The following is a 25488-nucleotide window of genomic DNA, read 5'->3' as shown; positions in this document are numbered from 1 at the left end:
ATCCTTCCCTTCCAACAATAGCTACTGTTTCAGGAGGGTGTTATTTCGAGTGTAAATTAATTAGGATATTGAACTATGTAAAGATGAATTTTCATTCTGCTGTTCCACAACTTGGAAAGTTAATAGACATTGTTTCTCGAACCTATGAGTCATTGACAGTTCAAATCATTTCCAATTTAACAAATAATAGCGGAGGTGTTGTGTCATCTTCTAGATGTTTGGAAACTTCTCTTCACTTGCAAAACAACAATAGCATGCTGGTTTCATTTACTAATACACCCATGCAAAAGGAGACAGCAATGACACTTCAACACCTGCTTGTATCCAAAGAAACCTTAACACCATTACAGAGTTCTTTAATTTCTGAAGGACTTTTATTGTGTGAATCGAGAGAAAATATGGGAATTACAGAGTCTTTGTGTGCTAAATATGATACATTAATGAATATTTGTCTTACTATTGGAAAATTGCTTCAAGTAGATCAGTTTTTAAATAAATCATGATAAGAATGTCTCATTAAACATTGGATTCTGTATCGGAATTATTTGGTTCTTGTTCTTGATTCACATTTTCCACTTCATTTGCTAAGAATCCAAAATCAAATGCTAGTTCCAATTCACTTTCGTCCACTTCTACTATTTTCCCATCCTCACCTTCTTTGAATCTTTTCAATAGTTCAGCAGTGTCTGGTATCAGAACAAACTCTTCATCACTACATTCATTGACATTTTGAATGTTGGGATCATCTTGGTACTTGAAATGATTAATCATATCAGTATAATTATTGAAATAATTTTGATTAAATTCAGTTCTGTTAAATAGTGGATTGACCAAACAACCATCTGATTTTACCTTATCCAAAATAGATAACATCTGAGTATCTTTGATTAGGGATTGAATCTTGACGGATTGATCCCCATTCCTATATCTTTCTTTCCTTTCCATAAGGTAGAAAGCCAATGGCTCGACATCCTCCACTTTCATACATGTGTGAAATTGGTACACTAGTGGATGGGTATAATTTTGAGAGATGGCACACGAAAGCATGACCTGATCACCAAACAATTCATAAATTTTAGCCTTGATATCTGAAACCCTGTAGGTCTTTGTGAGAGAGGGAGGAAAATGTTTCAGGAATACCTTATCATCCCTTCTAAAGTAATCGAATCGCCTATGTAAGAGATACATTAAATCAAAGTAAAGCTCTGGATCACTTCTCCATACTTTTTCATTCTCAATTCTTCTATCAATCACTTCACTCATTGCATCTACAAATTTATCAACATTAAATGCCTGATCAACATAATTTTCATAAATTTGATTTGTAACACAAGTTCCATACTTGGTAAATTGATGAGCCCACAAACCAAATTTGAGAGCAGCCAAGAATTTTGATTCAGAATAAAGAATTTCAGGAATCCATCTCAATATTCTCTTTTTAGACCTATCATCATGAAAGAAATCAAAAATATGCAAAGCATTCCAATCCACTCTCCTCGCCAAATCATCAAAAGAAACCAAATCACTCATCAACAATACAGAATGAAGCTGTTTCAAGACAGCTTTAGGAATAATCCTTTCCAATTCTTCCATTTTAGTGCCATCATCAATTCTCTTCTTGAAATTAAATTGAAAATCCAAATTATCACAACATTGTGCAAATTGATGACCTCTCACTCTTGAATCTCTATTAAATCCTTTCAAACTTTGTGGAGAAAGTCTCTTATTGAAATCCTGCTTTACCACTTCTACATTACAATACTGCTTGTACTCTATATTTTGATGGCAAACAGTGGAGAGAATAGTTTGACTCAATTGATAGTGAGAATGCTTTCTAAATCCCAAATAAGGACAATGATGACCATTTCTTATTTTAGGTCCATTTCCTTTCTGTCCAGCTATTCTGCTCACATTTTCATAATTGTATTTTAATTCTTTTGGAAATATGATAAATGGATTCAATTCGGAATTTTCATGAATTTTCCAATTTTCAAATCTCAATTCTGTGAAAATTGAAAAATTGAATGGGAAATTAATGAAATTGGTATTGTCTAGTACAAAATCATGGAATCGGAAGAAGGTTTCTGTTAAAATAGATTTGATGGTAATAAGTGGATCAAGAGTTTCGTTTATAGTTTCGAAATTACTAGACGAAACGTGTAAAAGAATAACAGACGAAAGTAGGAGAGTAAATAAACTAATCACGATGAGAATAATCTTTTCCGAACACGTCAACGCAACATGATGATGACAGGTCTCGTCACTTGCCATTTTTTTTAAATATTTTACAATTATTCAAATTTCAATTACTTTTTCTTATATTTTCTTTCAAATTCCTTTCTTTCCATACTTCTCCTCAAACTTCTCTTCATTCTATCTTGTAATTGTTTTTTCTTTCGTCTAATTCTTTCAGGTGTAATCAATCGCTGAATTTTCACACCTTTCACATAATTTCAGAGAAACTGATGCCACTGTACGATCAAAAAAACATCCCATCACTCGTTTCCTTCTCCTTTCTCCATCTCTGTGTCTTCTCCATTTTTGAAATCCAAAATCTCCAGCTTTGAGAAGAACTTTAGTTTCTCCAATTTTCATCACAGATGGATGATAGCATTTACCAGTAAAATTGGTGGCTCCAGTTATTTGTAATTTACAATTTACAAGATCTGGCACATTGAATAAATCTCCAGAAATGACATCTCCAATTCGTTTGCCAACTAGTACCCACTCAGTAAATGCAGTATGATGAGCGTAATAATTATCATTCTGATACACTTTAACTTGTCCAGTAAATGGATTTGCAACTTGAATCTAAAGATGTGATCAGTATTTGATTCCGATCTTTTTACTACTCACTTTTCTCAAACTACACGATTTTGTTGTTCCACAACTCGGATACTTGTCTGCCATAACCGACCTGACATTGGCATCTTGTGACCAATAATTTGTTCCTCTCGAATATTGGGTGTCAAGTTTTTTGAAAGGATTTGATGCTGTTGGTCCAAGCACCATTCTATAGTGGCTTCCCAAGAGGATTGGAAACATTTTTTTTAATTAGTTAATGTATTACTATTTCTCCTTGTTGAGCTGACGAAAATTAATGACAAGTAAGTTGTTGCATAGTACTTTGTGTGAACATAGATCATCTCTGAAATTGAAACATCAATTTATCAAATGTATTTTAAAGACTATTTACAATAATATTCGAGTGAATTCAATTATTCTTCAATCTCTATTCTAGGTCTATTAGGATTATTATCCAAGATCCAATGAGCTAACCAATCAACTGGATTGATTGGTTTTTCTTTTGCTAACTTTGTTAATCCGTCCACTAAATATTGTTCTAAATTTTCTCTAATGTATTGATTGGCTTCGGAATTAGTAAGTATTGGATCAGTATTGATATTTGGATAAAAGAATTTAACTTCTCTTCTTGCTGCTTCTGGATCTGAGCTTCCATGACAAGCATTATAAGTTTTACTTGTTCCGTACAATGCTCTCAATGATCTAGGGAAGGAAATCTTTGCCATTTCAACATCAGTTGGTCCAATCAAATCTCTCCAAGCTTGAACAGCATTATGCTTAGCTAAAACAAGAACAATTAAAGGTCCACTCGTTATATATTCAATAAGTGTTGGAAAGAAGGATTTTCCTTCGTGTTCCCTATAAAATAATTGAACCTTCTCTTGAGATAAATGCATCTTATCCCACCTCACAATTGTAAATCCCTCATCAATAATTCTCTCCATAATTGCATCCTCATATCCCTTCGCAACAGCCTCTGGTTTTATTAGAGCCAAAGTCTTTTGAACTTCCCTTCTTCCATCAAATTCCATTTTTTTTAAAATTGTATTTGAAGCACGTTAGAAAATGGCGGGAAATTAAAATCTACAATTCATCATCGGATCATCAATTAAATATTAAAATTAATTATCTTATCAATTCTCAATGTAAAAAAGAGGAGATTATTGGTGAAGGAATATATCTTTGGCTGAAATTAAATTGATGAACAACAAAAAAAACGCCATTTGCAGAAAAGGCTTTAAAAAAGCAAAAAAAATGTTGCGGCGATTCATATTGTCATCTTCTCTTGGTTCTCATCATCGATACAATTTGATTGTTGCTGGTGGTATTGCTGCTATTGTAGCTTCATCTTCTAACAGAGGTTTAAATTCTGGTCATGGAGTAGTTGCTGAAATTTTAAGAGTTTCCGAAAATCGTTCCTATCACACTAGTCTGTGTTTACATCAAAATTCCGAGGATGTAATTCAACAAGTGTTGAGGGATCCTGAAACCAGCGATTCTATCAAGGACTTTGTTTTGGAGACTGTCAATATTGTTGAACGTAGGAATAGAAAGAAGAAAATTTCAAAGAGTGAAGATTTGGAGAATGTGGAATATTTGGAAGCAGTGAAGAAATATCAAAAGGATATCACTCAAAAGGAACCTTTGGTTATGAATAATACTGAAGAAGCTATTGACAATGTTTTTAGGAAATACCTCAAATCATCAAAATCAGCAAAACTCTCAAAAATCCTTTCTTTCTTTGTAAAATATCCAGATGTAGCAAGAACAGGAGAATTTTACAGTAGGTTCCTCCGTGCTATTGGTGAAAATTTGCAAATATCTAAAAAGATGCCAATTGAAACAATTGACAAGATTTTTGAGAAAATTCAAACCATTGATATTACTCCCGATACTTATCGTGCCTTGATTTTGTGCTATGCAAATAAGGGGAAAATGGATGCTATTCCAGGATTACTCGATAAGATGGATGCCCTAATGAAAAAAGGATTTATTTCCACAGCTCTTTCAGAAAACGAGGTCAAACAAAACAAAGACGAAAATACAGAAAAAACAAAGCAAGGACAGGTAATTACTGATAGTGAATCAGAACTTGAAAGACAAAGAAGACAGCAACTCAGAGATGAAAAAGAAAAGAAATATTTAGAATATTTGAAGCTAAGATGTACTTTCGAGTCATTTGTCCATAATATGGATCTTACTGCAGTTGAAAGATTAATTGTAATGAAAAGAAACGAATGGATTGCTAACCACAAGTACAATAGAACATATCTAAGAATGTTGTGTGACTCTCTCGAGTTTTATCTATTCAACCAAAAATATAGGCAAGCAAAGCAACTCATCAATCTTGTCTACAAGTATGAGTTACCGAGAACCAGAGGTAAAATTAGTAGTACTATTCCACTAGATGAAGATAGTTTACTCTCAATGTCAGACAAACCAACCTCATTGGATGATACTGACAGATTTTTCAACCTTCTTCTCCGATTTTACAAGGACAGCAATCGTAAATATCTATGCACTCAAAGTAAGAGAATGTCTGTCTACAAGCAACATGGAGTTAAAGTTGATGAAAAGACACACCCAATCAATGAACCATATGATCTCCCAAGAGAGGTACTTTCTACTAACAGACTTTTTGAATTAACAATTGCTGAAATGAAAAGAGAGGGCGTTCCATTTACTAAGAATATTTACAAAACTCTGAGCTCCTACTATTACAGACAACAAAATTATGAGAGATGTATTTTCTTTTTTGAAGATTGCTTAAGACATGGTATTATCCCATCCAAAACTTCATTTATTTATGCAGAAGAATCATACTTGATCACAGGGGATGTGAAAAAGGCAATGCAATGTCACCAAATGAGAGATTTGCACTATAGAATAAGTGAAATATCACCATCTATCCAGAATATGGGTGCCTCTGCTATACTGGATTATTTGTACAACTTTGAAAACCAAAAGGCTTCTAAAGGATCAGAAAAGAAGCGCAAGAGTGGATTCTTTAGTGAGTATGCTCAAAAGAAGGAGCAAGACGATGATGAAGATTTAATGAGTGAATTCATTCCAAAGGATCAAAAAAAGAATTTCAAGAAAAAGCAAGTTTATTCATTAACAGACCTCTACTTGAAATTATCAGATGCTGCCAAAAATCAAGAAAATTGAAAATAAATAGTTAAACTTCTTGTACTTCATTGTCACTTGATGAATCGCTTTCAAAATCTGAGTAATGGAATCGTTCTACTTGCATTGAGGATACTGTTCCCATCCTCTCTAGTTCTTCATTTTGGATTGGTTTTACCTCCTCTGCTAGTACATTAGGTTGACTGCTTGACCCGTTGGAAGAGGAGCCTAGATTACCTGCGCTGTTAAGCATGTTGTTTGTCCAGGATTTTTCGAAAAATCTATCTTTGCATTTCTTATCAGCCAACATACTTTTGACATCGTGTCTATGCCCAAGCAAGAATAGCACATCAGTATCTTTTAACATACACTTTAGAGATGGGTTTGTGTAAATGTATCTTTCATCCGATCTATTAACCTTAACTCTACTAAGGGCCATGAGAATAAGATTGTAATCATAGCAAACAGTCATTAAATTGAGCACACTTTGGTTTGCAAAAAACGATGGAAGTGGTATTTCAATCATTACAGATTGATGATCGCCAGCAGAAAACTCATCCGAACATAATTGATCAACAATATCTACTATTCTCTTATTATGATAAGATTGGGCCAACAGCTTACTTAGGAAAGAAGAGGATGGGAAAATCTTTCCAGAGATATAATAATCTGAAAATAAGCAAAATTGATCGAAATCATCCAAATCATAATCAACCACATGATCTCTCATTAGCTTTTTGACTTTGAGATGGGTTGGAATTCCTTGGTGTTGAAAAAATTTCATATTTGCCCTATTTACAAGTTCTATTTAGAGTTATTGTCATTGCTAATTCCAAAATACATACCAATAACATAATTCTTAGTCTTGTTGATAACTGAAAATTCGAGTGAGAGTTTGATCGCATCAGCGTCAACCTTGTACTCATTGTATGAGTTTGTCGAGGTATCAACTTCTTCAGTTGTGAAATATAGCACTGATTGGGAAACCTCGAATCCAGCTTTTGATAAATCTGAATGATTCAATAAGCTTCCTCTTATTAAATACACCAAATTGAATTTTTTCAATCTGTTGTAAATTGTTTCAACCTGGTCGTCTGAGCCTTCACTTAGGAAAAGAATAGGTACTGAACGATAATGTCTTTGCAATGATCTTGTCATTGAACAAATTATTTCAGGTTGTCTAAAATCTCCTAAAATAATGAGATGGTCCTTTAAATCAATGTCCTTATAGCTATTGATAAAGAACTCTTCTTGGGGTCTGTCATTGTCCAAAACGTTATAATTATCACAAAGTGTTTGATAGAAATTATTTTCTCTCTCAGAAAGCTGTTCGCCTGTATATAATTTCCTAATAGTTTCCAAGTAGTGTCTCTTTTCTCTAAAATACTTCTCAGGAGCAATTAGCTTCAACAGGATTTCTAAATGAGTTTTTTCATCGTCCTCTTTTGGCCGTAAAAGGTGGATGTCTACCACTCTATCACTTCTTGCTTTGAGGAGTTTTTTGGTATTATCAAGTTTTGGTTTGAGCTTGAGTTTTCTTGCTTTTTTCTTTGGCTCCTCCTTCTCTACGGTTTCATTTTGACGTAAGAAATCAACAAAATGAGATTCAAAAGCCATAATATCGTTATTTTCTTGCTTTGACCCCCATCTATAATCTATTCTTTCAACCTCAACCTTGTTTGATTTGATATTTTCCAAATCCTTTTGTGAGATGACATATTTTTCGACAATCTCTGCATACTTGATACTTGGAGCAATGCAAAAGCATTTATCACCTTCTCTAATCTTATATTTTGCTGGGTTGATAAAAATCAAACCGTTTGATTCAATAGCAAAAATAATAACAGCAGACCTTCTCAATAATTCAGCAACATCAATGAATAAATATCCATAAAACACTGAGCTAAAGTGAACCTTATATATTTCACATGATAGCCCCTCAGCATATTCAATAATCCATCCAATATCATTCTCTTCTGGAGATATCTTCTTTGAAAATCTATAATGTTTAGTTTTACGATAGTCAATCTTAACATCTGCTCCACTTAGAAGATTATACAAGAATGGTCCAAAAACAGAAGAAGCTGAGCACGCCGACATAATCTTTGAGCAAACAGACTCGTAACAAACAACTACCTTAGCACCAGCTTTTTGTATCAAACTTCTCGATTCTAATAAATTAATTTGGGCATACACTTTAAGCCTTGGATTGAAGTTTCTTAAAGAGATTGTTGTCATAATTACGTTAGTGTCTTGTTGTTTAGGGTCATCAGATTTTGGACTGTTTAATAGAAACACACTGCTAGCCTCCCCAACTCTCAATAAGGTCATAACTTCAAAATCCATTATTTCTCCGTGTAGAACATGTAGTTTGTTGAGAAATGAGAACGATTTCAAATTTTCCTCTAAATCTTCACAAAATTTCTTATCCTTAAATAGTACTATATGGCTCAATTGATATTCCACTTGGTTGATACTTACAAACAATCTTGTTACCAGTTCTTTTCTTGTACTGAAAGCATTCCTTAATAAAGTCAATTACTTCATCCAATCTACAGTTTCCTGTTATTATGGTATGTTTAGAAATTGTTGAGTTTTTAACTCTAAAAAGAGTTCTGTCAGAAGTGACAATATCGTAAATTTGGGATATTTGAATGGGAATGAGAGATACACCAATTAAGAAGAATACAAGAACAGTTAGCCTCGATGTCCAATGTGAAGGAGACTAGGCAGGATGTTAATATTCTATGATTATCATTCTAAAACTTACAATATCACCATATCCAATAGTGAAGAGTGTAATTCCCATAAAATAGAATGCGTCATGAAAGTAAATTCCTCTATTCATAAAATAATTTTCCAACCACTGAAAAATTCCTGTAAATATAACCATCAAGCAAGCAACTGTAAGTCCCAAATCGGCAACTTTAATATATACTGAGTTTACTCCTCCACCTTGTGCAATTTTCTTAATGTGAGGAATGATTCTCAACAATCTAAACACTCTAAGAATGGATACAATTGAGTAAACATCACTGACAATATCCCAACCATCTGGGATTAAGGCTATTAAATTAATAACGAGTGCAGGAATAATTGTGATATAGTCCAATATCGAGAGGGGAAGAAAAAAGAATAATTTCCTTTGTTTCAATGTTTCAACTAATCTACAAATTTCAACTTACTTGTTTTTGGCCATTACAAAATTGGTCCAGAAGAAGAATGAGAAAATAAACGAGAACATCAAGTCCAGAATAATAAGGGCTGTCATTCTTTCTCCGAAATCTAATTGGATATAGGTCGAAATGATAAAGAAAATGGCAGTCAAAATTGATAACACCATTTGAAAGATTTCCACATCAATATAAAAGTCCTTGACTATATCCCAAAAAGACTGTTTTTCCTCTATTTCCATCGCCTGTACTCCCTCTGACAGCCTCACTCGTTCATTCAAATCTCTTATTTGCCCATTAACATCAGTTTGTTCCTTTTGAACTTTCCGAAAAATCATATTCCTAAATTCTTGAGCATGTTTCTGATAGTCATTAGTGTCTGTTGTATTATTGTCATGTTCAATGGGAGAACGAGAGCCATTAGTTCTCCTCTCCGTTGTTGAGGTTATTTGAAACGCCTTATTGTACATTTTTTTTGAATGAACCTCTTGGATTTTGGCGCCAATTCAGAGATTTTTTTTAGAGTTTTTTGCTTTATTGATAGTACACCAGTTCTGAACTTGAACAAAGCCAATAAGAATCAATAATTTGAAAAAAAAGAAGATTAAGTTTACAATTATTCTTGCTAGTTGAAAGTAATACAATTCCAGGAATTATTGTTGATTTTTGGTTGCTTGGAACCAGTTGGCGCCAAAATGTTTTAGTTAAAAAATTTTAAAAAAAAAGACGCGAATGCCAGCAAACCATCACGAAGAAAGACGTAGGAAAAAAGTAGCACTCGGAATTGTAAAACAACGTTTAAGTCTCAAGAATGGGATTACACGACGTGTTTCATTGCATACTAAGAGGGAGTCCACTTCTTCAGCACCAACGGATTCTAATCACTTGGCTGATGAAAACACTTATGAATATGTTTTGTCTAAATTATTTCCCAATGGAATTAAATTGAAAAAGTAAGTCAAGAAGAGATTTGTATTGTTGGAATATAAATTTTAGAAATGATCAAGATTTAATTGAGGGAACCAATATAATATGTTGTAAATATGTGTTGAAAGTATTGGATTTGGATTTTTATAATTCAGTTATTAATAATCAACGTGTATTGAAATTGTTAAACCTGAATCAACAAAATATAGTTCAGGAATTAGTTGATTTAATCATGTATGAAAGGGATATTACTCAATTAAGATCATTTGCTTTAGTTGATTTGTTGGTTGTTCTGGGAATGATAAAAGGATATGGCTTTATCAAAATTACACGAGTGAATATAGACAGGTTTATGTCATCGTTCAAAGATGAAAAAAGTACTGCCCAAATGCTTGAAACTGTTTCCAATGCTAAAGATATTTCAGTAATTAACAATCCATTACTGGATCAAATGTTTGAATACTCGCTTAGTATGGCAGCCGAATATATGAAAAGAACTTCAACAATACTCTCCTTCCCAATAATTCAAAAACATCTACAACTAATAGCTTCCAAACTTCCACTCCCACTTTCGCCAATTATTCTGAAAGAAAAAGGTACCGAAAGAGGGAATATTAGTAGTTTATTCGATCAAAGAGAGACAAGCGACATTTCTATCAAAATTGGATCGAAAATATTATATTGTCACAAAACAATTCTTGCCTCAAGCTCTATTTTCTTTGAGGGGCTTTTCAATAGTGGATCTGAATTTAAGGAATTGAAAAATAATGTGCTAGAAATAGATACTAGTATATATGACGAGAAATTACATGAAATAGTTATCAGATCATGTTATGGAAAGATTGGAAAATTGATTTCATCATTTCCAAGATTAGTTTTTCCAGTGTTCAAATGCTCTCACTATTATGGAATGCCAAGACTTGCTGATTTTTGCATAAAACAGTTAAGAATTGGAACTAACAATTTTTTTTCACTTGTAAATGAATTAGAGAAATATGATACCATTGTTCTCAAAGAAAAACTGATTCAATTTGGAATATACAATATGAAACAAATTGCAGAAAGGAAAGAAAATTTGTCTTTACTTCCAGAAAGTCTTAAAGATGAAATTATTTTCAGATTATATCACGAGCAGGACTAATTAACAATAAACATTTCAAACTTCTTCCTGTTGAATTGTTATCTCTTGTTCAGATTTGAATCGTTCTACTTGAATATTATCATTACCTTCATCGTCTGAGCTATCAGAAATGGGTGATGAGAATAGATTATTACTTGTCCAAGATCTTGTAAAGAAGCGATCCATAGATCCTCTTGTTGCAACAAGACTCTTGATATTGTTTCTGTGTCCACACAGAAATACTAGATCGGTTTGTACAAGTGTTTTAGAGAGCGAAGGATTTGTGTAAACGTATCTATCGGATGGATTGTTTGTTTTGACTCGACTCAAAGCTAATAATATCAAATTGTGTTGATAGCACGATGTTACTAATTGGAGAACTGATTTACCAACAAATACTGAAGGAAGAGGAACTTCAATTACAACAGATTGATGATCGCCTGATGTAAATTCATCTGAACACAATTGCTCAATTAGGTCAACTATCTTTCTATTGTGAAATGATTGAGACAACAGTTTGCTTAGGAAGGAAGAGGATGGAAATACTCTTCCAGAGATGTAATAATCAGAAAATAAGCAAAATTGATCAAATTCGTCAATATCATAATCTAAAAGACCATCCTCTCTCATTTTCTTAACTTTTAAATGAGTAGGAATTCCCTGATGTTGAAAGAACTTCATATTAGCTCTATTCACCAATTCTATGAATTCTTTAGATGAACAATGAAAGTGAATGATAAACTTACCAATAACATAACCCTTACTCTTATCCATGACTGAAATTCCTAGAGAAAGCTTAATTGCCTCCGAATCAATAGTGTATTCATTGATAATTTCATTATCCTTATCCTCAGTTGCGAAAAATAAAATTCTCTTGCATACACCAAACCCTGCCCTTCTCAAGTGTGTTGTCTTCAAATAATTTCCTAAAATAATATAAACCTTATTAAAGTATCTTAATCTTTGGTAAATTAGATCCAAATAATCAGTCTTATCGGTCATTAATACAATTTGGGTATCTCTCGAGTGCCTTTGAAGAGATCTCGACAATGCGCACACAATAGCTGGTTGACTGAAATCTCCAAGAATAATTAGGTGATCACTAATATTCTTATCTTTGTGGTGTTGGATGAAAATCTCATCTTTGGAGAATGGTCGGTCTACCATATTATAAATTTGTGTAATTTTGCTGTAGAATTCCTTCTCCTTTTCGGCCAACTCACTTCCTGTAAATGTATTTCTGATAGATTGCAAGTACTTTCGTTTTTCTTGAAAGTATGATTCTGGAGAAATTAACTTTAGCAAAATTTCCAAGTGAGTGTTGTGATCATCATCCTCATCTCTTAGTAGAGAGATATCAACATTTGTTTCAGTTCTCATCCTCAGCAACTGATTGATACGTAATCTGGGTGTCACCCTTAGTCTAGGACTTCTTAAAACCCATTTCTCATTATCAACCTTTTTCTGTTGTTGGTTAGAGCTACTGTTTGAAGAGCTAGCAGGTTTTAGATATTCTGTAAATTCTTGTTCAAATACCTCGGCTTCTTCGTTATTTTCTTCTGTTTGATTGTATTCAATAATCTCCTCTTCCTCCTTTCCAGATTTAAACTTTGAGAGCTCAGCAGCAGATATTTTGAATTTTTCGACCAATTCAGCATATTCAATAGAAGGCGCAATACAGTAGCATCTATCACCCTCCTTGATTCTATGACCTGATGGGTTAATATGAATTGTATGATTACTTTCCAGCGCAAAGATAGTAATATCAGATCTTCTCAACAATTCAGCAACATCAATAAATAGACTTCCATAAAATACAGGGCTGAACTTGGCTCGATATAATTCATTGTTCATTCCATCAGAATACTCAATAATCCAATTAATGTCGTTCTCTTGTTCCGATAAATTTTCAGAAAAGACATAGTCTTTCAACTTGTCATGTTCAATATCCACATCAGCTCCACTTAGTAGATTATACAGAAAGCAAGAAAATACTGGAGCTGTAGAGCAAGCAGACATTACCTTCGAACAAATAGATTCGTAACAGACGATTACTCTAGCACCTGCTTTTTGAATCAAATTTTTTGATTCTATTAAATTGATTTGAGCATAAACGCTAATCTTTGGGTTAAAGTTTCTCAATGCAATAGTTGTCATAATAATATTAGTGTCCTGCTGTTTTGGGTTTCCTATCTTTGGACTATTTAATAAAAAAATACTTTAAGGAGGAAAATGGATTCTATCCTCATATCACTAAAATACTTACCTGTGAGCCTCTGCTATTTTTAGTAAGGACATAATCTCAAAGTCCATAATTTCTCCAAATAGCACTTGAATTTTACTGTTAAAATCAAACTTTCTCAAAGAATCAGTCAAGGATTCACAAAATGGTCGGTCATTGAATAATACTATAGTATTATTTCATATTAGAGGTAAATAACATTTTTGGAGTTGAGAATTACTTACGAATAATCTTCTCAACCTCGTTTGATTTATACTGAAAGCATTCTTTGATAAAATCCAACACTTCATCTAATCTACAATGTCCTGTTATAATAGCATGTTTTTTTAACACAGGGTTTTTAACTTTGAAAATTGTTTTCTCTGCTGTGACAATGGCATAAATTCCTGAGACCTGAATTGGAATAATTGTAACACCAATAATGAAGAAGGATAGAACAGCAAACCTAGAAGTCCAATGTGTTGGAGTCTAAATCATTGAATAAGTCAATTTTCAAATAACATTCCACTTACAATATCACCATACCCAATTGTAACAAGGGTAATACCTATAAAGTACAATGCATCATGAAAATAAATATTGGTATTTGTCCCAAAATAATTTTCTAGCCACTGAAAAACACCGGTAAATATAACAAGAAGACAAGCAATTGTAAGACCTAGCTCTGCAACTTTTGCATAAATTGAATTGATATCTCCCTTAGATGAAATTTTTTTAATGAGAGGAATTAACCTTAGCAATCTGAAAACTCTCAATAAACCGACAAATGAATAAATGTCCTCCAACCCACTCCAACCTCCTATAATTGAAAGTGTGTTAATTGTTAGTGAAGGTACCACCGTAATATAATCCAATACTGATAAAGGATGAAAAAAATACATTTTCCTAATTTTCCAGGGTTAGAAATATTTCAATAACTAGCAAACCTACTTGTCCTTAGCCAAGAAGAAGTTTACAACAAAGAAGAAAATAAATAAAAGGGAAAATATCAAATCCACTACTAGAATAGCTGTTAGTTTGCCATCAATATCCAATTGAATATATGTTGAAATGATAAAAAAGAGAGCAGACGAAAGAGCTAGAATAGTCTGAAATATTTCCATGTCCAACGTATATGCACTTATTAATTCAAACCAATAAGAGGTTGTTAAATAGCCATTCCCTTCATCGATTTTGAAAGGTTTGTAATCTTCTAAATTTCTAATACTTCGATTGAATTTCTTAATTTCCAAAGGTGAGGGCAAGTCAACATGCACTTTTCGGAGAGATCTCTTCCTCAAATCCCCTTTGTGATCATTTGTTTCTCGGGGTGTATTGTTAGTTGATGATGGGCTATTTATACTAGTCGATGAAGATAACCCATTAAACAAGGACATTTTTTTGTAGTGTTTTTGGCGGTTCTCTTCTCACAATTATCAAAGTATGGTTTGAGTTCCTTTTCTTGAGCCATCACGAGACATCTCTACAATTCATAATATTATTATTCTTTGAATTATGTCTCTACAATTAATATAATATTGTTATTATTGATAATCCAAAGAAATGAATAAATATTATGCAATATCGGATCAAGACATTTTTTACACTGGTAAGTATTAATAAAGGAAGAGGTGTTGAATAGTAGAGAAAGTCCCTAAATACTACTTTTTTTATTAGAAGCATTAGATGATGATGATTGAAAACATTGATGGAAGCTACAACATCTCTAAAGGTGGGTGGATTAAATTAAAGACAGGAAGAAAGATGTTGTAAATCCACAACGGGTTGGTGATATGATGAAAGAAAAAACTCAATGATTTAGATGGTCAAGTTTTGAACTCTGCTCTTAATATCGGTAACATAGAGGAGTCTAAATTATCCAAAGAAATTAATTATTAAAAATTCATCAATTAATAATTTTGATTTTCAATATGTTGATATTTACCTTCTCAAACCACAGGCTGATTTAGTAGAGTCCAAAATAGCCTTGCAAGAAGAATCCACATTATCCAATGTTGAATTTGTGCTTCCCAAACAAGATTTTAATTGTTGAAGGGACTTGTCGCATTCTATCAATTGTGTAGAGTGTTCATAATAGACTTGTTGGGTTTCTGGTCTTCTTCTAACGTTGATTCCGTTTGTGCCTTTAGAGTCAAGATGGTCCACAGGTTTTTCGAGCATTTTTGTTTTTCTTCTTAAATTTTATTTTTTAAAACTTTATTCTCTCTTGAATTTTAATATGTTATTAACAATTGTCATCATGATGAAGATTTGTGTATTGTTTTTAATAGGAAGCGGATGTAAGATGAAGATGACAATATCTAATTGGTTATTAGGAAGTTGATTCTCATCAGACTTTAGATATTATTAATTGAAGCACTAAACACAAATAATAAAAAAATAGAGTTTCAAATGACAACACCAAGCTTGCTCGAACTCGAGAAGGAATTAAAACAAGTTGGAAAACCATCAGCATCTCTATGTATTGATATTATAAAGGAAGTTTGTGAGAGATCTTCACTGAGGAGACCTGATTTAGTGCTCAAGTGCGGAAAACATTTGTTCTATAATCATAAGAGTGAAGCCTTCTCAAAACTTGGAAACAATGTTTGGGATTATTATGAACATTTATTGAGAGCAGCTGCTGATTTGAATAATATTACTGTGGCCCAAGTATGTTTTAACAAAATATCATCTTGTAATAATTTATTATTATTATTTAATTTATTATAATACATTGTTAATAATAATATTTATTATAAATAATTATTGTGATTGGAACAACAATATAGGAATGTTTAGTTAGTCTTCAAGGGCAATTCGGAGAGTCTCTCAGAGTAAAAAGATTGGAAGGACTTTTGATGGAGGCACAAAACCAATTCGAAACAGCATTACAAATCTATGATGACATTCTTAAAGATCATCCAACTGATGCTCTCTCTTACAAGAGAAAGGTTGCAATTTTCAGATCGCAAAATTTAATCGAGGAAAGTATTACAGCACTCAATGAATATTTGAAAATATATCAAAATGATTTGGAAGCTTATGAAGAATTGGCAGATATTTATCTTGCTAATGCTGAATATAAGAATGCTCTTTTCTGTATTGAGGAAATGATTTTGAGTAATCCAGCAAATTATATTTTCCATTTGAAATATGCAGATATTCTTTACACCACTGGAGATTACAGAAATGCCAGAAAATATTACAGTCAATCACTTAATATTAACAGTGAAACAAACATGAGAGCACTTTTTGGATTATATTTGACTTGCAAATCATTGGGATTTTCTTCCAATGAAAAGTTAAACAAGGAACTTGCTAAACATTCCAAGGATAAGATTATTCAAATGTACAAAAAATCTAACAATAAGGAAATGGCTGATTACATGAGCATTATTCTGGAATCACCTTCAGAATAAATTTTTAAGTGAAATGGAACTTTTGAAAAACTAGATTTATTTTGTAACAAGCTTCTTCAATGTACTGCTGCACTGCTCCTTTGCATTTCTATCAATTTTGACATGAGTTTGGCATTGTTGTAAATATCTTCGCAGTAAGAATAGACCACTGTTCAAATCACATAATCTAGAGTGCATACCATACACCTTTCTTTGTAAATACTCACATGCTAATAGTGTTTGGTTATTGGTGGCCTTTTTCTTAAGCCCACTTTGTGCCAATTCTGAAATCAAATGAGCTTCACTATTTTCAGATAACTTCAACTTTTTACAATTGAAAAGTAAGGTAATAATAGGGTCTGATAAAAGCTTTGAAATTAAATTCTTTGAAATGCACTCATCAAAGATCACTCCCATATATTCTGTATCCAAGCAATCTGAGTTCGATTCTGCAAGAGATTTGAGTTTTTCTACAACATTTGTAGCAAGATTCTTGTGGTTAGTTTGGAGAGCAAACTTGAAAGAGAGGAAATAACTTCCCTTATTGAATAGCTTTTCAAAGAAATCATTAGCAATCGTTTCGTTCAAAAGTTCGACTTCCTCTCTAGTAATATCCAACACTGTTTCTTCCTTAGCATTTCTATCTACAAGAGTGTTAAGAAGGTCAACTAGAAGTGCTTCTAAAAATGATTGACATTGTCTCTTCTCCTTGAACCATATTCTCAAGATAAATGAAAGTGCCTTGAATTGTTTTTCATTTGAGGTAGATGATAAAAGGGAAGAGAACATGTTTTTGAATTCATCAGTTGGTGGTTTTGGTGTTTGTGCATAAACATCCTTTTGTAATGGGAAGTTTTCACCAATGGCATCCTTGGTCTGATAGATGGCCAACAGAATGTCTTCATCTTGATCAGCTAATGTTGAAGGTGTTTCTACTTTAGGTTCTTGTACTTCACCAATGATTGGAGAATCTTCTTTTTGAATTACAATTTGTTCTTGTTTGATTTCAGGTGAAGGAGTTTGTGGTTTCTTATATTTTCTAATAATTCTAATGAGAGCAATTCTAGTTCTTACAGGGAAGTCATCTTCCTTCTTAGTGGTATGCTCAATATGTGAGAGGATGGTATTGAACAAGTCTGAGAGATCCTTAATAGAGCCCAAAATAATATGCAAGTAAGTGCATCCAAGCTTAGCATTGTTTGGAGGCCAACATATGCCATCCTCTTCATATGTTAAATTCTCGAGCTCTTCTTGTGTAAAGTCTTCCTCATCATTGGTCTCAGTTTCATTGCTGAGCTCTTCAGCATGATCCACTAGGCATTGAATGACTTGGTCAACTATTTCCAGATAGGATTTAGTGGAGTCAGTAGAAAGGAACGAAGGTTGTTCACCAGGAGTCTTACTTTCAGAGAAGATATCAGAGTATTCTTCTTTAAGATCGGTAAGAACTGATTCTACCATATCTTTGCTTCGAGTACAGAGGGCAATATTGGCAAGTACTCTAGTCAATCCAACTTGGTTTTTAAAATACTTGTCCAATAATCCGAGTAAATTATCCAATTCCTCTCTTTGGAATACTCTCTTGGCTGCCAACATTCTGAAAATATTGCCTCTAACAAAATGTTCGAGCTCAGAATTAGTTATAACATTGAGGGAGTTCTTCATGATTGAAATACGAATAGCATGAGGAAGTTTGTAACTATTGTTAAATGAAAGCTTTTCTACTATAGATCTAATATCACTCTCGGTCAACTTGCAAATGTACTCTTCTGCCAGTGTTGGTTTTTCCTTATTGTCAATGCTGTTACTTGTCAACAATGATTCAGTGATGAAAAGGTAAAATCTTGGTCTTTCTACGTTATTCTTAACTACTTTCTCAACACTATCCAATATGGTATTTACATTTTGGTGATTAATGTATGGACGTAAAAGGTCAAATAGGGAATCTGGAGAAGTAGAGTTGAGAATTCCGTGATACTCCTTATTGGTAATTCCCTTGCATTCTTTACAGAGGGTGTCTAGAACAAGTTTCTGATCTCTGAATTGGTCATCTCCTAACGATAAAAGAACGTCCATCAAGAAGGAAAGCTTTGTGAGGTCATACTCTTTGGCAAGTGAAGGTTCCATAAATTGTAATAATAAGCTGGTTACCTTCTCACGGTTAATGTTTGAAACAAACTCAAATATGAAAGTTTTGTCTTCTTGAGAAATGACCTTATTTTTCAAGACTGCTTCCAGGTAGCAAAGGTAAAATTCATCCTTTCCTAATTTTAACTTATCGGCCACTTGTAATACAGTTTGTAGGTGATCCTTGTTGCTTGTTTGAGAGAGTAAGGTAAGAGACTTGATTCTATAATCCTCCTCGGTTATAAATTTCAAACAGCTCAACTTGTTGTTGGATAAAGTAGAAAGCTCATTGAAATGACTACATATGTACAACAATCCGTTATAAAGAGTTAAAATATCTACAATTGAGCTGAATTCGGTTTTCAAATCAGATTCTAAAGCCTTTTCAATAGTTTCTTCAATGCTGAGCTCGTCATAATAGTCAGCCAATCCATCTGGGTTTTCCAATAACAAAAGTCTTAGTCCAAAGTAAAAGTTAAACACCCTGAGCATTCTTTCAACAATGCTTGACTTGGTTTCACGAGGTTGAGAAGAAAGAATAGAGTCAAATAACCTTTTGACCTGGTCAATTTGTTCAATAGGTACTTGAATTAGTATAGAAACAAATGAAATGATATGACCATTCAGTAGGGTCAAGCTTGCAAATTCAAGGAGTGACTCTAGAGAAATATCAGTACCTGTAGCTATACAATTTCTAATATGTGAAGCCTTCAATTTGAGAAGGTGTTCAATTTCTAACGAGCTGGAAGAAATGCCAAACTTGGAGAGGAATGATACTTCCGAACTGCTAGAATAAATTGGAGATGAACCTACAAAGTTTGCATTGAATGGGGTAGTCTTGGTCAGTTTCTCAAATTCTTGATGGGCAAGAAGTACACACTCTGTCAATGGTTTAATGGATGAGCGAGAGGAGAAAAGCTCTTGTGATTCAATTAGTTCATAGTTAGAGATCATTTCAGAAAGTTCTGAAGGATCACAATTTTGGATAGCAAATGAGGCCTATATTCGATTGTAAATTAAATAAATATATGAATAAAACTTACAAATTTCAAGCGGTCTTCATGTGAAATTTCACACATGCTGTCGATACTCATCTTGGAGCAGATTTTGTAAACTCCAGTATGATTTTGCTCCATAAGGGTCTTGATTACTGAAATATTTCCTGAGCCAGCCTGCTCCAAAGATGATTCAATAGCCAACTTTTTAATTTCCTTCTTATCATGCTCAGTTCCACCCAATAACTTGGAAATTTCATAAAATTCTTTCAATCTTTCTTCCTCAGTTCCTGTTGTATTATTTTCAATTAGGTATTTGATTACTTCAACAGGGCTATGCTTTTTCAAGAATAATGCTGGAGGATAGTTGGTATAAATTTTGTCAAGCATTCTAAAAGCTGCCAATACATCTTTTTCTCTCTTCCACTTATGTTCTTGTGAGAGGGAAATGTGCTTCTCATTTTGTAAGCTTTGGTGTAGTGAGATACACTTATCGGCAATCATTATGGAAGAATCAGTTGGTTGCACAGAACTGTTGAAAAGCTCAGAAGTAGCCTCAAATATGACATCATCAGCTTCATCAAAAGGAAGAATACACTTGGCAACAATGTAATCATAGGCCAAATTGGCATGACCAGAGAGGCAGCAGTTTTTCAAAAATTGGTGATAAATATCATTGAGAGACAAGTGAGCAAAGCAGGACTTGTGAAGATTATTCAAATCATTATAGAGTGTTTGGTATGATCTCTCAGATTTTGCACTCTTGATACCTGTTTGCAAAAGTTCTTGCATAATATTATTTCCCTCAGCTTCCAAATCCATCGACAATGAAAGTTGAATAGAAAGGTTACTATTTTTACATGTTAAAGTTGGTGAACAAATTGAAAACTTACTGTTTAGAGAGAATGGTAACTGCTAGAGTATTTCTCTTGAGTTGATTGACTTGGTCTTCCAATTCTTCGTGAATATTCGATGTAGGGAGAGCATTCAATACTCTAATAATATTTTCAGTATTTTCTTTCCAGTTCTTGACCGAGTAAATACATTCAATAGCTAAGAGAGTAATGGTCTCATTGTCTCCCAATAAGCTTGTTCTTTGTTGAGCAGTTAATATCTTGCAACATTGCTCAAAGCTGTATGGTGCAAGTTCGTGAGCAACAAATCGATAAATAAGTGAGTCTTTTCCAGTCTTTTCCTCTTCACAATGTTCAACGAAATTGATTCCCTTGTTGACAAGCTGGGAGACAATATCTACACTATTCTTATTAATGAGCAATTTGAATTTGTCATAGTTGGACATGTTTTCTTCAAAATCTTTGATGGAGACAAGTTGCTTATTCAAATTAAACAGATTGCCTCTATTATAAATCATTTGGGACAAGAATTTCAGTTGATTCAGTTTTTCTTCCAATCCATTAACATTCTTGTTAATACCAATAGCCAGTATCGTCTCAGCATAGCTCACCATACCTGAGGTAACATCAATAGTTTCAGCCCTACCAATATACCACTCAGTTATTTCCTGTGATGTTGGGTAGATGGTATCGAGTTTTGGCAATTTTTCTTCACAAAAATCATTACACAATCTGCTCAAACTAATTTGATCCCAGCGTTTCAATTTACCAGATTCTACTCCTGGTAATGCATCCTCGTATAGTCTTGGATCCAGAGATTCTGGTATAAAAGATAAAATGTCTAGAATAAGGTGTGGAGAAATAGATCTGCTTTGATGATTCAATTTTTCCACTCGCAACCCATATGATAAAACTGTCTTCAAGGAATCTAAATCTTTCATAGAGGCTTTTTCCTTGGCATACTCGAATAGATCACAATTTCTGAAAGAATTGTACTGGTCAGCCTTATATTGTTGATCTGCAAGTTGCATGTACATATCCAATCTGTCTAAATAGTAAAGGATCTTCAAACGCTTTTGTACAATATCTTCGTCATCTAATTCCTTTAACATTTGTTCTGTTATGGTGAGACCACACTCGAGAAGAGCTCTCATGCTTTCTTCATTGGTGGCTACTCTCTGGATACATTCCTCAATAATCCAATTCTTATCCGAGACTTGGTTGAGTATTTCAATGGAAAAGAGTGAAATGACTTGTCTTCTCCACATTTTCTTGTAAACTTGATTTAAATCCAAGGAGTATGATTTGGCTAATGATAAAGCCTCTTCCAAATCTCCTTGTTCTAACTTTTCCTTGAATTCTAATTCAGGTTGCTTCTTACAGAATCTATAAAGTCTGTAGGCAAGTGATAAAGTGGATGGAATCATGTTTTCTTCCTTTAACTCTTCTGGTTCTTTAATGGCCTTTGGGAAAAGGAACGTCAGCAAGGTGGCAAAGGCGCTAAATAAAGAAGTTTCTGAAGCATTTTCCAATGTTTGCATTTGCTTCTGTTGCTCTTGAAGCAGGAGATATTGTTGGTCCAATTTGAGTTGATTTACATTAGGTTCATATTCCAATAAGAAGAATTTTCCATCATGAGAACTAGAAATGATTGGCATTCCTTCCACATCCTCTGTTACATCACCATCTCCGAGAATGTTTGATTTTGATGTTACATCCAACACTGATAATTGATTAGAGGTTGTACAAATTATAACTGATGAGGTTGACCACCAATTAAACTCTACTACATCTACTATTTCACTCATATGTTGGATTCTGGAGTCATTCTTAAATGGAAATGGAGCTCGGTAAATGTAGAGCTTTTTAGCTGTTGATAAAAAGGCGCAACGTGATCCATCTTTAGAAAATACAAGTTTTGGATTTACAATTACATCATCACTATTACTCAAGAAGGATGTTGATAATTTGGTGCGTTTTGGTTTTTGATCAACCTTAACAAGAGTAGAATCTTCCAATTCAGGATAACTCAAGAAAATTGATTCCTGCTCACCATGTTCCAAAACTAGAGAAATAATTCTTCCATTTTCGCTATCATTATAAATATCGAAAGATAAAACTTGATCAGAATAGCTCTTCATCTTGTAAAGTTGGAAGTTTGATGAATTCTTAACTAGAGGAATAACAAAAACTGATTGCTCATATAGGAACAAAATGTCATATCTATCCTTGATTAAATACTCAAAAATTCTCAATAAAATCTTACCTTTCCGAATTAAGTGATGGCTTTGAAATTTTTACATTTGAAATTGATGGTCCACTCATAGAATGCTTGTCAAAATTCAATAGAGAGTTCAAATCAATTGAAATTAGTAATTTAAGGTCATGTGTGTAGACTCGAATCTTTCCATCGTCTGAACATGTGACTACTACTAAATCGTCTGAACAGGATAATATTTTTCTTCTGTCAGTCCACTCCATAGCTTTCACACTTGCTAATGAAACTAAATCTTCATTAAGCAATCTCAGTGTTGCCTCCTTTAGGGTATATAGCCCATTAGAAGTGTATTCAATAGCCCAATTTTGATGAAATTTCTGAATGATAGATTGTCTAACATTATTGTCTTGACTTTTTTCTGTTGCTGATTGATCCTTGTTTGTGTATGTATTGTAAATCATTGACAACATTTTAGATAATTTAGAAAAATAATTTCCTTCATCTTGTTCCGATCCAGATGTCTTTTTCAAAAAATCGGTAACATATAATCGTTTTTTAATTTGTACAGAATGTTCTCCAATTTCCTCAAAATTATAAAGTTTAATATCTTCCAACGATCTTTCCGAGGAGTTGTTCTGTGTGTCATCGTCTAATAGAACATCACTCAATGATGAAGATTGCAATGACGTCATTTTTTTATGCTTTGGTCATCAAAACTGCAAGCTTCTTATTCGTCTTATTATTCAGTCTTTGTAAATACATTGGTTAGTGTACTAGTTAGAGTTTATTATACAGTTACATGAGAGTAGCACTTAGTGTTGAGAGTTGTGAATGGCTCTAGAAACAGCCTCTTGCATACATTTCCTAACAAAGAGGGTTTGGAAAGCTTGTTCTTGACCCTTTTGCATAATGTTTTGCACAGAGGAATGAACGAAAGGATCAATGGTTGGTGAAGTGACTGGCATTGGTGATGTTGTGGTGGTAGGAATGATTGGCATGGTTGGTGATGAAATATTGTGCACTATAGTAGTTGGAGGAACCTGTGCTGTTCTTCTGGAGACGTCATCGAGTAATTCCTTGATGTAGTCCTTGCTATCACGTGTAAGCTTATTCAAAAAACCATTTAATTGCATTCCCAATTCCATGCCTTCAAGGAAGGATCTGTCGGAAGCAATGTTTGGTCTATTCTTTTGAATATTATCTAGATTGGAGGCTATCGTTCGTTGTATAAATTGATTTGTTGTTTGATTTTGAAATTGTCTTATAGCTTTAGAGTAATCCTTTTTGAACATGTTAGATTGGTTTGATAATCCTACCACACCTCCATTAATCAACGAATGATGAGAAAGATTATCCGATGAGGTTGTTGCTGAAGAAGATGGAGCAACATGTCTGCCCACTTGTTGTTGACTCATTTTTGTGTCTTGTGTTTCTTTTTGGATTGAAGGGAAAAGAGAGAGAAGAGATGAAACTGTGTTCATTCTTTGAAATACTAGAGGTTGACATGTTGAATCTGTATTATTGTTGCAATCATTTTGGAGAGTTGTATTGGAGTATTGAGTGTTAAAAGTTAAATGATGATTCATATTGTTGTTGGAGGAAAGCGATTGACCATTATTAGTTTCCATTAAGGAAGATAAGGAGTCGAGTGGCTTGTTGCTTATTGTTTGATTGGAAACATCATCTGGTTTCAATGGAAGGTCAGAAATGAGAGATTGGAAGAGTAAAGACGGTGATGGCTTGTAAAAGAATGTTGTTGGTGAAGAGTCTATTGTTTTCGATGGTGCCAATTGTTGGGTTGAAGCTAATGAATACTGGGAAACACTACCACTTGAAATATTCTCATTCAAAGCAGGAGTTTGTGATGAAAATCCAATGCTTTTGCTCATATTGCTAGATTCCGATTGTTGTTCTTGTTGAGGAGGAGAACTGTTGTTGGCTCCGAATGAAAGAGTTTTTGTTTGAAGAGTTGTAATTGGCTCCTTTCGTTGCTCTTCTTTGAAAAAAGTAGCAGTCTTTGAAGCTTTTGGAGCACCAACTTGTGAGGCAGTAGTCTTGAGAATACTCTTTCTTGGTTTTTGATTCAATAGATACAAATGATAAGGTTGTTGTTGTTGATTCATCTTTTTTTTGAGACTCTTTGTTGTGTTTGGTAAGTGTTTTGATTCAAAACGAGATATGACCACCATCAAACATTTAGAGCTCTGCACAATTAATGAATCGTACGAGAAGAGATTCTCATCATCATGAGTCAATGACAATCTTTGATAATGCAACTAGTATTGCCTTTCTCAATTTACAGTTTTGTTGCAATTAAAAATTGGTCCTCTGCAGTGATCAATATCTTTCAAAGATGGCTAGGCAATAATTCCTTAAATATATAAATTCCATTACTAGGATATACCATGCCATTACCAATTAGTATGATGCTATGAATCTCACAAACCAGCACATGATTGTTCGTATTCACAGAAAGTTTTCAAATGTGGTGGACCTTACTCCAAGATTGGTTTCAACAATT

General features: G+C 33.5%; 9 protein-coding genes across 9 annotated transcripts; 2 read left to right on the top strand and 7 right to left on the bottom strand.

Moving 5' to 3' along the window:
- Positions 1 to 516: 516 nt before the first annotated feature.
- Positions 517 to 2271, bottom strand: NAEGRDRAFT_62428 (uncharacterized protein; the record flags this gene model as incomplete). The annotated part of the gene is made up of 1 exon (XM_002682278.1): positions 517 to 2271. One exon carries the CDS (start codon positions 2269 to 2271, stop codon positions 517 to 519), a length of 1755 nt encoding a protein of 584 aa, XP_002682324.1.
- Positions 2272 to 3218: 947 nt separating this feature from the next.
- NAEGRDRAFT_29950 (nucleoside diphosphate kinase) lies at positions 3219 to 3836 on the bottom strand (the record flags this gene model as incomplete). The annotated part of the gene is made up of 1 exon (XM_002682277.1): positions 3219 to 3836. One exon carries the CDS (start codon positions 3834 to 3836, stop codon positions 3219 to 3221), a length of 618 nt encoding a protein of 205 aa, XP_002682323.1.
- A 223-nt stretch (positions 3837 to 4059) lies between these two features.
- NAEGRDRAFT_62426 (uncharacterized protein) lies at positions 4060 to 5973 on the top strand (the record flags this gene model as incomplete). The annotated part of the gene is made up of 1 exon (XM_002682492.1): positions 4060 to 5973. One exon carries the CDS (start codon positions 4060 to 4062, stop codon positions 5971 to 5973), a length of 1914 nt encoding a protein of 637 aa, XP_002682538.1.
- A 762-nt stretch (positions 5974 to 6735) lies between these two features.
- Positions 6736 to 9574, bottom strand: NAEGRDRAFT_62425 (uncharacterized protein; the record flags this gene model as incomplete). Its single annotated transcript, XM_002682276.1, has 4 exons — positions 6736 to 8372; positions 8413 to 8656; positions 8702 to 9074; positions 9117 to 9574. 4 exons carry the CDS (start codon positions 9572 to 9574, stop codon positions 6736 to 6738), a joined length of 2712 nt encoding a protein of 903 aa, XP_002682322.1.
- Positions 9575 to 11187: 1613 nt separating this feature from the next.
- NAEGRDRAFT_62424 (uncharacterized protein) lies at positions 11188 to 13308 on the bottom strand (the record flags this gene model as incomplete). Its single annotated transcript, XM_002682275.1, has 1 exon — positions 11188 to 13308. The coding sequence occupies one exon, from the start codon at positions 13306 to 13308 to the stop codon at positions 11188 to 11190; it is 2121 nt and encodes a 706-aa protein (XP_002682321.1).
- A 1011-nt stretch (positions 13309 to 14319) lies between these two features.
- On the bottom strand, positions 14320 to 14769 carry NAEGRDRAFT_62423 (uncharacterized protein; the record flags this gene model as incomplete). The annotated part of the gene is made up of 1 exon (XM_002682274.1): positions 14320 to 14769. One exon carries the CDS (start codon positions 14767 to 14769, stop codon positions 14320 to 14322), a length of 450 nt encoding a protein of 149 aa, XP_002682320.1.
- A 1123-nt stretch (positions 14770 to 15892) lies between these two features.
- Positions 15893 to 16641, top strand: NAEGRDRAFT_3337 (uncharacterized protein; the record flags this gene model as incomplete). Its single annotated transcript, XM_002682491.1, has 2 exons — positions 15893 to 16045; positions 16165 to 16641. Coding segments are annotated over 2 exons (630 nt in total), but the record flags the coding sequence as incomplete, so codon positions are not given.
- A 177-nt stretch (positions 16642 to 16818) lies between these two features.
- NAEGRDRAFT_78074 (neuroblastoma-amplified protein-like protein) lies at positions 16819 to 23659 on the bottom strand (the record flags this gene model as incomplete). The annotated part of the gene is made up of 4 exons (XM_002682273.1): positions 16819 to 19899; positions 19944 to 20745; positions 20789 to 22972; positions 23016 to 23659. The coding sequence occupies 4 exons, from the start codon at positions 23657 to 23659 to the stop codon at positions 16831 to 16833; spliced, it is 6699 nt and encodes a 2232-aa protein (XP_002682319.1). The 3' UTR covers positions 16819 to 16830.
- Positions 23660 to 23779: 120 nt separating this feature from the next.
- NAEGRDRAFT_45782 (uncharacterized protein) lies at positions 23780 to 25090 on the bottom strand (the record flags this gene model as incomplete). Its single annotated transcript, XM_002682272.1, has 1 exon — positions 23780 to 25090. The coding sequence occupies one exon, from the start codon at positions 25088 to 25090 to the stop codon at positions 23780 to 23782; it is 1311 nt and encodes a 436-aa protein (XP_002682318.1).
- Positions 25091 to 25488: the final 398 nt, after the last annotated feature.

This window comes from Naegleria gruberi, assembly GCF_000004985.1.
Source record: "Naegleria gruberi genomic scaffold NAEGRscaffold_3, whole genome shotgun sequence".
NCBI classification, from domain to species: Eukaryota; Heterolobosea; class Eutetramitea; order Acrasida; family Naegleriidae; genus Naegleria; species Naegleria gruberi.
Note: the sequence above shows the minus strand (reverse complement) of the source record. Positions and strands in the feature narration are given on the sequence as shown.